The sequence below is a fragment of the Echeneis naucrates genome, chromosome 18, assembly GCF_900963305.1.
Source record: "Echeneis naucrates chromosome 18, fEcheNa1.1, whole genome shotgun sequence".
Taxonomy (NCBI): Eukaryota; Metazoa; Chordata; class Actinopteri; order Carangiformes; family Echeneidae; genus Echeneis; species Echeneis naucrates.
In genome coordinates this window covers 6,452,159-6,468,356 of record NC_042528.1, presented here as the reverse complement: position 1 = coordinate 6,468,356, position 16,198 = coordinate 6,452,159, and the positions used below count along the sequence as shown (strand labels likewise).

Sequence of the window (16,198 nt, the reverse complement as noted above, 5' to 3'; positions counted from 1 at the left end):
TGTACACTTAAGCCTAGTCTTTTGGCAGGTAAGATGGCAGGTTGGTCTCTTGGGATTATCGTTACACAGCCAACGATATTCCAACAAAATGATTTCTATTTTCTGTCCTAATGTGAATCGTGTTCCTCAAAATTGGTATCAGGGACATTTATCAGACAACCTGTGGTGTCTTCTCGTCTGAAATATTCATGTATAGCTTCTTTCAAGGCAAAAAGGCTAAACAGTATCAAGTGTTAGCAAATGTTAGTTGGCATAACCAATGGGTAAATGATATAGAATGAGACAGTATCTATTTCAACAAATGTAGCTGAAGTATATTGGTTTTTGGACGATTATCTTTGTGTGGGCTACCTGCATAATTGATAACAAACAATCCCTCTCAAGAGAGCAAAATCATTTCTTTACAATTTCTGGAGAAATATAAAGTAACATGCATCAAAGAAGCAGGTGAATAAAGGTCAGAAATGTATTAGTAATAATATGTGCTCTCAAATTACCAATTTTTACTGTTGAAATTATAATCTTTGCCAAAAATGGCGTTCCAGTATTAACACTACTGTCAGGCTACAAATCTTAAATAGCAGAGGCCCATAATGAAGCCACAAACACACTATAACTCTCTCATACAGTGTGTGGTCTCTCATACATGAGTGGTATTAGATGAATTTGTAGTATGTAATGTCCTCCACACAATTGATTGCGAGCGCTAACAGTGCTCTTTAACCAGCGTTGTATGTTAATAACATGCTCTTGTTAGTTAATGTCACTTGTCAGCAGGGCCAGCACAGCAAGCATGAAACTACCATGGCTTCACAACTGCATGTGTTGCCCTAGATTTCCCTCTGAATTTGGCCAAGATGCGATTGGCAAGATATAAGTGCAGCCAGTTTTGCACCCCAGAAGTGGAGACAGATTGTTGATACAAGACAGCTTAGTTTTAACTACAGAGCCAGTGGTTAGAGTTCTTTCTTCAAGGAATGCCTTTTCTCGTTGCTCTTGCAGTAACAGGAAATCATTTTGATTTTAAGCATTTAAACATGAATAGGACTCTTAATGATGCTTGCAAAGAAAAAAAAATCCTAATAGTATTTTAAACTAATCAACAAATAATTGACCAGATTTATTTTGGTGTGTAGCTCCTGTTGTTTAGTTTCTGTAGAGCGTTTTCTTCCATGTGTCTCACTCTGTACTTGTCCAGACTTGGGGCTTATAAAACCATTCCACTGCTCTGATATTCTCACGAGTATGTACTGAGCAAATGCTGTTAGACTATTTTGTTTCCCACCGTAGCTTGATGTAGAATACAGACTAGAGAGTCTTGGGGGAAAAATGATAAAACTATTGCAGCACTGAGATGTGAGGACAGCTGTCAGGTGTGACTGCCTCCCAGGATGGCTTGCTCATTATCGTCTCGTGAAACAGAGGGACAGAGCTACAGAACAGGGAGTGCTAGCGAGGGTGTATCTCATTTGCTTGCCTCTGCTGAAGCCCAAAACATTTCCCACCCCCTGGCAGCTCCAGATAATTTGGAACTGCACTCTGCGTGGTTTAGTCAATAGCTGAGTGATACTTTTAGCCAAATACCCATCTGCCACTCTGTCACTGAGTTTGTGCCTGCCTCTTCTCTATTTCCCCCTTATGGGTATTAAAGATTTATTTTTTTATATACATATATATATATATATTAATGAATGGTTATTTGAATGTATTTGAAACTCTTTGTTGACAGTGCTTAGACCTGAATAAGTTTGAGGCAGTGCCTACTGAAGGCCATCTGGTGAACAAAGCAGTGCAGCTTCTGAAGAATGATGCATACTGGGCCAGCATTGTCTTTGAAAACCTCCAGCCAGATGTCAGCCAGCCCCCTCCTTATGTAAAGTACAAAATCCGGATGGATGCTGATGAAGTGGAGCGTACCAACAAAGTGAAAGACAGGTATGTGTAACAGCTCAATAAATGACTGCTGTGACATAATATAAAAAATTTAATTTCAATTCAGGAAGAAGAAAACATTTCAAGAGATAAATTAATTTGGTTGTGAAGAGTTTTATGGCAGGATGCTTGTATTATTACAGTAAATGCTAGCCTATACGAGGATATGATTAACTAAAAGGTGGACGCAGCCAGCCTGGCTTTTTCAAAACTATGTGATGGACCACACTTGAAACTCGCTAATTTACATGCAACATGTTTGTTTCATCAGCAACATTAACCTTTGGTGGTCGCCAAAAAAGCCATCCCCTCCTCCACAATTCTGTTCTTGATGCCAAAGTTAGGTATTGGTGTGATGCCTGGAAGTCTGTATTTGATGTAGTGACATAATTGAAGTTTTCAACTCACCCACTAACTCTTAGAAAACTAACAAGCTCATACTTCATACTAGTTTCCTTTCTGCTATCCACTGGCTATGGTCTTTTCTTCTCTTTTAGAGTTTACAGTCTAAATATATGAAGCGTAAAAGCAGCTGCTATTCTCTGACAGTATTTGTGAATGTAGTGAGTAGTCCTGACTCTTTTTAGTTGTTGTATCCTTGCCCTTTGCTAAGACATATCATGGTGTGTCTGCTTTTAATAAGGTTATGGTCTCCCGGACCCCGAGACAAATCCTTTAACGACCTGCACTATATATGGGGAGGCTTTGCCTACCTGCAAGATATGGTGGACCACGGCATTATTCGAGTGCAAACGTCAAAGACCCAGCCCCTTGGTGTTTTTGTCCAGCAAATGCCATACCCTTGTTTCGTGGATGACAGGTGAGTATAAAACTGCTTACCTTGTGAGGCTTGTGATTGGAAGAATAGGAAGGCAACATTATGGCAATAAAATTCTATTCGTCATGGGGAGTTGCAACTCACTGCCACCACATTGTTGAATTATGGCTGTATTAATCACCTGAATCCTTCAGATTTCCCTGTGGAAACTTTAAGGTGCTCACCATTATTTTTCTAATTTATGCTTTCTTTAATATGTTACTCTCCCTGGCGCCATATGGTATCGCTAATCACAGATAAAGATAGGAAACTCTCCTCATAATGTCACTGTTATAACTTAGTATGGCTGTATCCTTGAAAATAAATTTAGTCAAAGTAAAGACATTTTCTAAATAGTTGATAGGTGTTGAATTATTTAAACAACCACCAGGAATCCCTTCCTTCCTTGTATTTACAAGGCATTTTACTCTTAACAAAGGGAACATACTGTATTCCATGTCTCATAGCTCTATCATGAACAAAGATTGATAGCAGTACTCCATCTGTGTTGCATATGTATCCACAGATAGTGCTCAGTTCTATCGTGTTAGATCATTCACCTAGGGACAAAAACGATGTGGTATCACTATGAATCTTCCAAAGCCAAGATTTCCTCAGAGTCTGGGAAATTACTCCCATCCACAGAGCATTATGATCTCCATTAATAAAGGAAAGGCCCAGTGATGCCATCAAGAGAAAAGATAATTACCAGGGAGATTTAAGTCCAGCACGGATTGCACCCTTTTTAGAATCAGAAATACTTCATTAATCTACAGAGGGGAATTCTGTTGTAGTGAATTCTAAAAATAGTAAAATAAAAGTAAATCTTAGTTAAAAAAAAAAAAAAAAAAAAAAAAACATTCCCTGAAGGGACAAAGATTTCCAGAAATTAGGGAAGTAATTTTAAAATATTCTGTGCTTTGGATAGCACTGAGTTTACACTGCGGCAAACTTGGGGAGATGTTTGATCATAATTTTTAAAGAGTCTGAAACTAATAGAACAATGAAATTTATGACTGGTATTATAAATTGAATCCATTATCCAGACTCACCATGATCACTCAATTGGTTTTGATGATAGTGGGTGTGTGTGTGTGTGTGTGTGTTTTTTTTTTTTTTTTTTGGTCCACCCCCCCACCCAGATTTAGCAGTCCAATCCCTACTCTGGTCCTAATTGAATCTGACCCTGATAAGCTTGTTTTCTGATTGCACATAGGGAATAAAGATCCAAGAATGTACAAGTGTGCAGCTGTGCCCTCCAAAGAGCGACGCCAAAACTTTAAAACATACCGGTTATTCAAAATGTAGTCATTACTTATCACTTACTTACTTACCAGTATTATTTACCTTTTTTTTTTATTTATCAAGACAAAAAGTATTCATGCTCTTTAAGTAGAAATGAAGAAGAAAAAAACAACAAAAGAATAAGCTTTAGACTTAAGATTTTACTTCCAGAATATACTTTGCTTTTGCTGTATATTTCCTTTACAGTTTGTGACTTGAACTTGTTTTAAATTGGTTGAAACACGTTTACCTGTAAAAACCCTGTACGACTTCATTTTGAAGATGCCTTTGGCTTCACTCCATCTGTATTGTAAAAAACCCCCAGAGTCGATATTTACTCTGATTCACACCACCTGCTTGACTTCAAGCAGCGGGCTATCAGAACTGTACAACATTGGACTCAGAATGTGCCATCAGGACAGAGGGGAAATAGACAGACTAAAAAAACAACATACACCTTAAGGACAAAAAAATAACCCAAAGGCATAGCAATGTGTTTTACACAGTTAAATGTGGTGAGCAAAACACAGATCTGAGCATTTGGGAAAGCAAATTATGGCTTCACAAGTGCATCGCCCAGGACAGGAGAAGTAGTTGCTCAGGTTAGCAGTCAACTAAAAAGACAATCGACTCTCATTTGAGGTCAACAAAAGAAAACCAGTGGAGTCAAAGAGGCTGTCTATGTCAAACTGGAAACACAGTTTGCATCCAACAATGTTTTACAGTTTAATTTTGAAATCTGTCCCAAGTTGAAACAGCATTTATTCACATTAACGCATGGCGTTTCAACATAACACACACACAAAACCTCAACAGGTTACAGATAAAATGTTTTCAACTACCTCAAGCATGTCCAGGTGCCTCAGCAATAGCATGACCTGGACGACGGAAAATCTTCCGAATATTATTTCCTCTAATATCTCCAAGATAGATGGATTTACTGAGAGTAAGTTAAATAACATGTTCTTTATGATAATGCCATCTAGCGTACCAGATCATTGTTTCAGAGACATAAGAAGCATGAGTATATCTGTCTTATGAAAACCACCTTTAAACTAATGGCTTTATTGATTTAGTTTTCATTGTGGCTTTTCTATTGCTTCTATATGAAGTACTTACTTTTCTCTGATTTGTATTAAAAGCTGGGGCTTTGAGATAATGTGTATCGTCATTGCTTGGCTCTTCATTTTCTAGATGCTTTAGTAAACCAGATTTAAGACACATAATTCATACTAATTTTAACTGCCTCAGTGGATACCCTAGTTTTGACATGTCAGACTAGACAGGGAGGAAGATGGGATACTTTCAGAAGTACTAATTGGTCGAACTAAATACTGAACCCAACGGAGATGCTCATCTGAGAGGGATTTTAGAATTTCAAATTAACTAAGGCACAATCTCAATCATTTTATACATTGGTGAGAGAGACTGCAGCTTGTAAACGACTGACATTTTTACTATTGCCTTCATGGCAATAGTAAAAATGGGTAGTTTTGTCCCTCTTTCATGGATGCTTTTTTTTTTATATATATAGAATAGATTCCTCCTTATGTTAGTAATACACAGCACTTTCACATAATGCTCCACAGAGCCAAACAAAGCCAAAAGTTTCCCTGCGCCATCATTTACTTCTCATTATTGTGATAATGATCTGAAATTAGATGGTCATGGTACAGCCTATTTTCTAATGCTAGCCCTATTGCCTCAGTTTCGTCTTTGTAAAGCAAAGGATTAATAATTACAGAAGATAAATGAGAATCATAAAGCACCACAATACCCTCAGTCTCTCCACCATTTACTCTTTCACCTTCCTAGCCATTTGGGCATTTCTATGAATTATTAACACTTGAAAATTGCTATTTCATACATAAATAATTGAGTGAAATCACACACAAAAGGAAGATGCGCTAAAACACAGAGAGCCATGATGGGGAAGAACCGCAGTGGTAATTATTTCCATCCCAAGATGTGTTTTGTCGGACAAAGGCAAGGAAATACCCATGTGCATTCAGATTAGCATGTTTTTGGTCTGCTGCAACTGTCTCACAGTTTAGAAAATGGTCTTATTGGAAGCTCTCTGCGTACAGCGTGAGGTATAAAATCAATACCTGCTGGCCACTGTTCTGGTATGACGTGCAAAATCAAAACATGTCTGAACAAAATGAATGAAAGGTTATTCATCTTCATTTTTTTTCCTTTCTATCTTTCAAAAACAGTATTTCTCCTTTGGCGATTAAACTTCAACTAACAAGGCAGAATTACAGGCACTGAACCAATACTTGTCATCACTCCCAACATCACAATTGCCTCTGAAACAATTTCCCCCTCCGTATTCCTCATTTCCTCTTCACAGCTTTTGGCTGTAACCATACCTGATGAACTACCAGTGATTGGGCCACTTGAACAACAGCTGACCCCGTTGGCATTTTAAACTTGAAGTAACCAGCCTGGATCAGCTCCTGCTGTTTTCCTATTCACGCTGTGCGCACTCCTGATATGATGATAATGGATAAAACTTGAACCCTGCAGGGCTTGATAGCACATAAACTGGTGCTTTATCAGCTGCCTCTGTGCCATTGCACGGTCCTGAATCAGAGGCATCTCTTGTTCGGATCCTGGGGCTGTGCTCCCCCATCAATAGGTCTTTCACATTCACATGGGCTTGATGTGAGATCAAGGCTGCTTTCAGCAACACAACACAAGCCTACAGTGGACGTGAGGAATATTCAAGTGAGGGATGTAAGGAGGATATAATTTTTGTGCATCTATAGTTGCTAATTAACCTTATGTGTGTGATGTTATAAATGAGTGCGGGTGAAATAGTTCAGTATTATTGGCACATCTAAAACTGACAAATCAGCCGCTGATGTTTTGCTTCACTTTTATAGTGACATGTTGTCTTGATAATGTTAGAAAATATTCCCTGTATGCCTATCCACACATTAAAAAGCCCTCTTTGTAGCTTTGAATGAAAGGCTTTTAATACACTTTAATTCTAGCTTTTTAAAAATGATTTCTCCCTGATTGCATAAAAGGAGGAGAGGAGCAATCTCACATACAATAACGGCAGTGCCATTTTGGAAATAGTCATTGTTAACTTTCTAAATAGTCAGAATGCAGAGTGTCAGTGTACAGCCAATCAATATTTTGAGTAGTGATGAAACCGAGCGGGCAATAAAAGCTGTGCATTAGTTATTTATTTGTTTTGGTCCTGTGCGACACTTTTCAGGGCCTGGCGAAGGCTGAAAGGCAACACAGCAGTATTCATATCAGGCAGACACTCAAAGTGCTTATGTTGTGTTTTGTTTCTTCTTTTATAACCGTTGGGTAGTTTTGTCATATGAGTTTGAGCTTCATATTTTGGGGGGGGGGTACAGGACAGAGAGATTGAACTTGAACTAACAAACCTGAGAAATATTTTTCTCTCAGTGTGAACTTGCTGAAACACAACTTTCTTCAAACTGTTATTAAAAGCATTCATCCAAAATAATTAGCATTTAGTCTAATTTTTGCCCTGACCACATGAAGCATTTTTTTGACCACAATCTCAAAGATGATCGAGTTTTCATAGCTAACTGGAGAATTGACTTTGGCTTGTTTGTAAAATGTAATGAAAGTATGCGCAAGGTCATATGTACAGCGACCGTTGTTTCATGTCTTGTGCATTGGAATTATCTTTCCTTTTATAGGTGGGATCTTGCTGAGAAGAAAAGAAAAAAATGTTGACATACGAGATCTCTTTATGCCATAAGCATGTGTGCTTTTCTCCTTGAGCAATAACAGCAATGAGATAATCCGCATTGAATAATAAAGCCTGTTCTCTTCAACGAATTGCTCATTTCTAGCTAGCCAAGAGCCTCAATGCTATATTTGCTCAAAGGAAGACAGGACTTTTTTTTTTTTTTCATGGTATGCCAGCCTCTGGGGAGGCCATGCTCTACTATCTCTCGATTTACAGAGAAATCAGTCTTGCAGCTTCCCTAAATTTAGGTCAGGCTGCCAATGTAAGTGGAGCCCTGTAATACAGACCCACTTGGAGTTCTGTTCCTTAAGCACCTTTGATCGATCAGCGTATGTATAATTCAAGAGCATCTGGTGGCAAGGTTGTCAGTGTCAGGCACAGTGTACATGACTGATCTTTCCTTCTCCAGTGCTTGAAGTCAGAGAAGGATTTTTTTTTTTGGCTGTCAGCTTTTGCATACTGTAGATCTTGTGGTGGAATCAGGAGCTATAATGACTATTAGTACTCAACTTGATGCAGTTGCTGCTTAGCTCTTTAGAAAAGGTACCAATGTATCAGCTTCATTTGTTGGAAGTGAATTGATTTGATGATCTTGTTAAACTTCACTTCCTGCCGGGTCAAGGAACAGATTTTATTTATGCTATCTTGTAAAGGACTTCAGCTTTAGTTGCTCTGGGCCTGAACTTTACGAAACACTTTTCTTTCTGCTCTCAAGGTCTTGTTTGAAAATGATATATCCCATAAGAGCGGGGGAAGTGTCCTCGAAAACCTGTCTCCACGTCTCTCTTTCAAGTTCTCAGATAACTGAACTCCCTTCAAGTTCTCAGTGGAATTAACGCTATCTTTTAGTCTGTCTAGTACTTTCAGCAGTTGATATATTGACAAAACTGCCAATGCTACACAATATTATGCTGTCTGAAACAAAAGTAATTGCATAATTTATACTGTCACCTGTTAAATGTCAAGTTATTTATTCAAGTGGTTGTAGTATAATCATTGAAAAGGGGTCAACAGAAAATGTTGCACAGAATAATGAAATTATTTTCACTTGTTATATAAAAATAAACTGGAAAAGAGAAACCTAGAGCAGTTTATTGTATCGAAGTTCCTTTAAGAAAAGCTTTGTTGCAGGGCTACGCAACGATTAAGCAAAGAAGAAATTTTCACTTGGCAGGAATCTAGCAAAGAAATGGCAAAAAAATATGTTGTCCAGAATACCTTGAATACTTAACTATTTAGTTTTACAAACTAAATACAAATAGTTGTAAAATGGCTTAGAAGGAGAGCAGTGTTTTGCCAATTACTCATTCACTTTGTGCTCCGCCTATATATCCATAGTGTCCACTGCTTTGCTTGAATTATAGCTACGGTGGTTATGAAATCCAAGCACGAGTGACGAGTGAAATCTATACTTTGTCAAAATCAATTTAATTTCCCTCCTCCACTGTCTAATAAAGCAAAGGAAGCACTTTGTAATGTTAACAGAGGAGATGATATTGAAATGGCATTTTGGTGGCATTATAAAGCCGGTTTAATTTAACATCATTGTGTTGGAACTGAATCAAACCATACATCATCTCCAGCTTAAGGTGCCATATTAGGTGATTGCGATGTTTCTGTATCTGCAAAAGCGTAAGGTTTAATTGCAAAAGGCAACAGTTCTTTTTGTTGGAGGTTCTGAGGAATACAGTTTTCAAATAACAATTCTTGATCAATTGAAGATTGTTTGGCCGATTAAGTAAATAAGCCGACACAAATAAATGATATATTTTTGAGGGATGAGAGAGTGACACGTACAGCAAACAGGTGTTCGATCAAACAGCAGAAACAGATCTTCAGTCCAACATTATTTTTTATTCACTGATGTAGTGCATTGGTTTCACAAGTCATAGATCTTGCATCAAAGATCAAACACATTTAATTTAATTACACAATCAAGTGAATGAAATATGTAACCCTAGAATTTCAGAAAATATATCCAATTTCTTAACTGTGTATTCATAAGTAGTAACTTCTTGTGTGTAGTGATGCTTGGATGACTATATATGTATTAATTTTATTGTTTTTGTTATTTATGGACATAATTCCATGAGGATTATACATTTAAAACTAAAAGGCTCTCTAACATAGTTTCAAACATTATAATCTTCATGAAAGATGGACTATTGCAGGCCTGTTTTACTGAACTGCATTACTTTAGCTGGATAATCCTAAAAAACTGGCAACTTGTATTAGTCGTACCACTTTGGAGCCAGCAGCAGATTAAAAGCACAGTACCACCCATCTGGCATTGCTGCCTCTGTCTCAAAGACCAAAGACCTGACCCTTTTGATTGCTTTCCTCAACACCCAGCTTCATCCAGAGTATTGGAGGCATCCTGCCGATGTTCCTGGTCCTGGCCTTCATGTACACTGTGTGCATGACCATCAAAGGCTTGGTGTTAGAGAAGGAGCTCCGGCTCAAGGAAGTGCTACGTGCTGTTGGCATTCAGAACGGCGCCCTTTGGTCTGCAAGGTTCACAGAGAACATTGTGCTGCTCTCAGTGCCATGTTTTCTCATAAGTATCATGGTTAAGGTCAGTTGTAAAGAGTCTCTGAATGGAAAGAATCAAAATGTCAAAACACAAAGCATCAACATCTAAATAAAATCCATCTTTATTATTTTAATGCCTGCAGTAACATATTTGGGTGCTGCTAAAAAATTCTAGTATTTGCAAAATAACTATATTTTCACTTACAGTGTGATGTAGTGTGTTTAGTGTCATTTGACAAATTCTAATCAAGAGTTCCACCAAAAACAAAACAAAGATCTAGTGAAGCTCATCAAAAATCATGACAAACCACCCCCCCACTCCAAGTGCACCTGGAATTTATTTATTTGTGGTCAGGTGTCAGACAATTATACATGCTTTGTGTTTTGGTATTTGTGCTGTTATTAATCATAAGCAGTTAATCACAGAATCCAATCATGATCTCTGATTCTTCAAATTGTCAGGCCAATCAATTGGGCAAGCAACAAAAGCTATAATTTAGTCAAGTACCAGGCATTGTAGTATTTTCCCTTTGTTTTCTGTAACTGCATCACCTTTTTCTCTGTCCCGTTTACATAACAAGGACTTGAGTAATTTGAGAAATCAACCTGGGCACTGTATTTGACCGTCATCGTGCAGAAAATGAATAATTCTGGCCAGTGAAACACGACGCTTTTTTACATGATGTCAAATACAATTTCCCGGGCAATAATCTCAAAGAGGAGGAATAGTGGTTAGCCCTGTGATCTCATTTTGGGAGGGGCTCTACTGAGTGGTCTAAAGTACCTTTTGCTATCCTGAAGTTTTTTAATTTTCCAATACACACTGCTGGGGGGGGACGCCAAACAAACAACTGGCAAGATTTGTCTAGAAAGTAAGATGAATGTAGTCATAATGTTTATCGAATACAAAGAGATGTTATTTCCTGTGCTGACCGCTCGCTGCCACTGTATTTGGATTAAGAAGCTATCTTTTATTTCATCAACAGGTCCAACAAAGAGACAAAGCAGTATTTAAGGCAACGAAAGTTTCACCAAACATCACCAATATGATTTGAAATCACTCTCTGCCTTGTTGCATTTGATGTTATCAATCAATGGAATAAGTTTGGAAGAAGACGCATCATGGAATTATTTAGTCGTTTGAACAGCTGGGTGAAATGTAATTTCCCCATCAGCCTAATGTGTTTGCAAGCCATCAACAATTTGTAAACATTAATAACAATAAATTGAGTTAGTTGAGTGCCTTGGAGGAGCAACTGCAGGAACGATGTGTATTCAGATCACAAGCCCATTCTAAATGATAATTTCACAGACATTTTCAGCGCATTAATAATAATAGCAAATCAAATGGTAATTATCACGAAGCTGTATCTGGATTAGGTGTGACAACAACCAGTATTGTCATCTGCACCTGAGCCCTCTGCCATTTTACACTTGTTTTCCATTATGGAGTTGGTAATTCATTCATTTCATGGCAACCGGCCTGGTGTATTTGTGCAGTTCTCTCACTTGGCTCCGTTCTCAAAAGCACATGAGTCAAGATCATCTTAACATAAACTAACACCAATCAGTTATGATCAATACAAGTCACATCAGTGATGATCTCCTCCCAGGCATTGTGCCCTTGTTTTGACAACATGAAGCCACCCTCCAAATGTCAAGCTAGAAGTTGGTCATTACACTCTGATTAATTTGTTTTGCAACTCTCTGTGCTAAGAAGAGAGTGGAAATGACAGAAGCAGAGACCACCTTCACAGTTGGAAGACAGCTATTGACATCTCATCAATCCTGCAATTACATAGCACTAGAAATAAATCACATGAGATATTACTGAGGCAGAAATGGGCTGTAGTGGAGAAAATTGCATGTTCTGTGATAGTACAATTTTACGTACTTGGCTTGAGTATGTCCATTTATCCTCCTTTAAACTCAAAAGTTGTACTACATGCTTTTCTTTAATGTGCAAGCCACAAAGAGCTCTGACTGTGGAGTTCACCTCAGGTCTGTACAATGTTTTAGCTTCTTTGAGCTCATTTGGTTTTGGTTTTACTGCCTTAAACTGCCTCGGTGCAGTTGCATTCCTCTGAAAAGGACAGCAGACAAACACAAACGGTGGCATATTTACCAGCGAAATATACTCCACCATATATTTCTTTTGTGAGAATGGAAACAAAAGCAGGCCTAAAAAGGGCGCCTGTTAGCTTGAGATACAACTCTAAGTTTCTGAAAATATTGCCAACAAGTTTCCCGTATAAACTCGTACAATGTTTGCTGACATATCTGTTCCAAATTTGCATATTGAAAGCCAATCATAATGCAGGAAGACATACATTGTATGGATGTAAATGGGGTTGTTTTTTGTTTGGTCTGACTGCCTTCATCCCTCAGGTTCCTTCGGTCTCTGGCCCGCTCCCTCCCTTTATATATGACGTTAGCCTGGATCTACTCTGTGGCCATGATAGTAAAGGGTATTGTGGCTGAGAAAGAGGCGAGGCTGAAGGAGACTGTGAGGATCATGGGCCTGAGAAGTGCCATCTATTGGCTGAGCTGGGCAGTGTCTAATGTGCTTCTGTTGGCTGTCAGCGCTGTCCTCCTTTCTCTTACTCTGAAGGTGATTTCCTAATGATTAAATGGTGATTCAAGGAAAACCCAACACTACTTTTTGGAGAGTTTTGGCCATCAAGTCTCATGAGATAATGAGGCTTTTGTCTAAAATAATGAAGATGTGAATCTGAAGTGAAACCCAAGCACTAAAATAAGATAATGTTACTTGACATTAACACAGTTGTATTTGAGAGTTCATTTAGTTGGTGCAAATTTAGCAGACTTGGTATAATGAACATTCTTACAGTGAAATGTAACAATGTCCTATGTGAGGTTTTTAATCATAATTGCATCATTACAATAGCACTATTATCCTAATGGTACAAGTGCCTCTTTTAATTAGGCTCAGTGAAGACATCAGCGTTATTGTGCGATATAAAAGAATGGATGGGTTCACAAGTAACTCTCTAAAATTAGAGATGGGTCCTCCTTCAACTGGGAGAGAAAAAGTATGATACATTCATTGACTTGCAGGTAATATAAGTGAAAATCGTTCCATAGGAAAATGTTCATCACTTCAAACACATTTTACTCTCCCAGTTATGTTTTGTAATCAACTTTTATGATAAAAATGTTGAACTTTTGCTATTCGATTGCTATTTTTTGTGTTTGTTTTTCTTCTTATTCCATAAAATTAGACGCTCACATTTCTGTCTTTCATTTTTAATCTCTTTCTTTTCCACAGTACGGGAAGGTGCTGCAGTACAGTGACCCATCAGTAATCTTTGTCTTCCTGCTGGTGTTCTGTGTGGCCACCATCACTCAGTGCTTCTTCATTAGCGTCTTCTTCTCTAAGGCCAACTTAGCAGCAGCGTGCGGTGGCCTCATCTTCTTTGTCCTCTATCTGCCGCATGTCCTCTGCTACGCCTGGAGCGACGTTATGGGTTTCGGGGCCAAGGTTGCTGTGGTAAGTCCGTCTTTGGCTCTGACGTGATTTGTTTTATCCTCCCCTCCTGTTATCATTCATGATGACTGGCTCTAGCTGGAGTTGTGAGTTAGTTTTGATTATTTTCGCCACTAAAATTATCACACTTTACCAAACACTGTTGCTTGTTCTTATCCATTTTACCATCCTGTTAAATCAGTCATGACTGATTTGGCTGTAATGAAAGGAATGTCACTCTGTCAATAATTTTTCTTAATCACTTAAACAAGTCTCCTTATAAATAATTCGTAAAGTGGGTGTCCAAGATTAATTCAAGCTCCTACTGTGCAGATGGACTATCACCTGTTCTGATATATTTTGACTCAACTTAAGAAGAATTTTGTTACAGACGGGCACTCAACTGACAGAAAAAATTTGCATTAAAGAAGTGTCAAGAAAGACACACACAGGAAGTTGGCGAATTTTCTCTAAAGATAAATAATAGACTATTGCTCAACTTTCAGTGTAGCCTTTCTGCATGACCTTTAAGGCAGTGGCGGTATCATTTGTCCTCAAGCCGTCCTGTCTGCAGAAAAAGAGAAAATCTTGAATCTTCACTGCTGGGTGTGTGGGTGCATCTTCTGAGAATTTTAATTAGGTCATGTTTTCTTGTTTGTCAATTTCAGAAAAAGCCCTATCAGGTTTTAGGTGGACAGGATAAACAGTGTCATGTTTCTCAGTTATCCAAATTAACTTAGGCAGCAAGGAATATCTTACACTTTGTAAACCTTGCTTTAGCCAACCAACCGTGCCAACGTATCAGGTGAAATTGCTAGTCTTTGCCCAAGTTTAGAATTATTTAATTCCTTTCCTTGAAGAAATATTTTAGTCCATTTTCTTTTGCAGATTGTGTTCAGGTTATGCACGTAATTTACACATAAGACACTGCAAACCTTATTTAATCTCCACTCAGAAAAGTGCCATTGCTATGTTCTCCCCTGGCTCTGAGATTTTTTTTTTCCCTGTTCGACTAGACAGATAGCCCTCTAGCCCTCTAATTAGCATGAGCAATGTTCCTCTGACCGAACCACTATCCAGTTCATCCTCACACTTTATCAGAGATGTCTATGTGTGTGCAGAGGTTTCTTTCTCTCTCCCAGCTCAGATAGAACTACATCGTGCCGTGGCATATAAATTATCCCCCACATTGTCCTTGATAATGAAGTCTTTAATCGGAACAGAATTTCAAAAAGATCACCTGAATTTATATGAACGTTTTTGATTGCAGCTCAGTGCCAAAGGAGCGCTACAGGCAGAGGGCTTTATAGAACAGGCCACAATCACAATCCAGCTACCTATCTACTGCACTGTGACAATTTTCTCCCATTTACCTCCAGATTTTAATTAGGTAGAAATGAGAGTTAGACACCTTTTAATATTTCTGTGAAACCAGATATATTTTAAGTTAATCTTTCAGTCCTGGAAAAGTCATGAAATGAAAAAACTGTAATTCCTGCAAAATCATGGAAAGTTGTCGCTGTTTTCTTTGGAAAGCACCTAATTAATACAATTAATGCCCATCTGGCGTCTGACTTGATCATATGGATTTGTTCAAACTATTTGTGTATTATCTCTGTGTAACTCAAATGCAGGGCTGTAACTTACATTATGCCTTAAACAATTTATCAGTTGTCAGCAGTGTAAGATATTCAGGTTGCTAATGCTCAAATTTGAAAAGCTGAAAGTTAGCTGTTTTAGCATGTTACCCGAGCAAAGGACATATTTATAATTCTTGTGAATTATTTCAGCTGGAGCCTCCTCTTTGTTTTTCAAAATCAAACTCAATACGAATAACCCTTTTCAGACAGACTAGTTATTCCAACAGTTTTCTAATAAAATTTGCTCAGAGAGAAACATATTTGTCTTTCTTGTGATCTCTGTCCATCATTCCAACTCCATTTGCCAGAAAGATTTCCTGTAAAATAACTTTTCAGACATAGTTGGCACCCCGATTTCTCTTTCCCTTAACAATGTTCTCTGTCCACCAGCCAAAGGGTGCTAAATCTGCAGCGCTGACATGTGTAAAATAGAGGGGGCTTGTCTCTCTCCCAACTCATTGCTTTTTCTCAATAGCCAAAAGAGTGGCTCCTGCTGTTTTGTCAGACTTTCACACAGAGGTCAAGGATGTGTTCCCACTAGCCATGCTGTCACCTCTCATGTGCTGACTGACTGTTGATTGCGTGGCAGTAGATGGGCAGTGGAAGACATCACAGGAAGTTGCCAGCAGTCTTAGTTGCCAGGCTAGAGCTTTGGCGTCACTGCAGAGCTTTTCAGATTCTCTTCCTGGTAATGTAGCATCGGGTAGGCAGCATCCACAATGATTCGTCTGTGAAGCTTCAGCAATGGCTTCTGCTGGAGAGAA

At 38.4% G+C, this 16,198-nt stretch overlaps 1 protein-coding gene across 1 annotated transcript in view; it reads left to right on the top strand.

Moving 5' to 3' along the window:
- The window catches only part of LOC115059288 (ATP-binding cassette sub-family A member 1), a 125,975-nt gene that overhangs the window by 26,307 nt on the left and 83,470 nt on the right, over positions 1-16,198 (top strand). The window contains exons 12-15 of the mRNA XM_029526947.1: positions 1,730-1,935; positions 2,576-2,752; positions 10,128-10,350; positions 13,597-13,818. Coding sequence (XP_029382807.1) covers positions 1,730-1,935; positions 2,576-2,752; positions 10,128-10,350; positions 13,597-13,818 — 828 coding nt within the window. The remainder of the gene's footprint in view (positions 1-1,729; positions 1,936-2,575; positions 2,753-10,127; positions 10,351-13,596; positions 13,819-16,198) is intronic.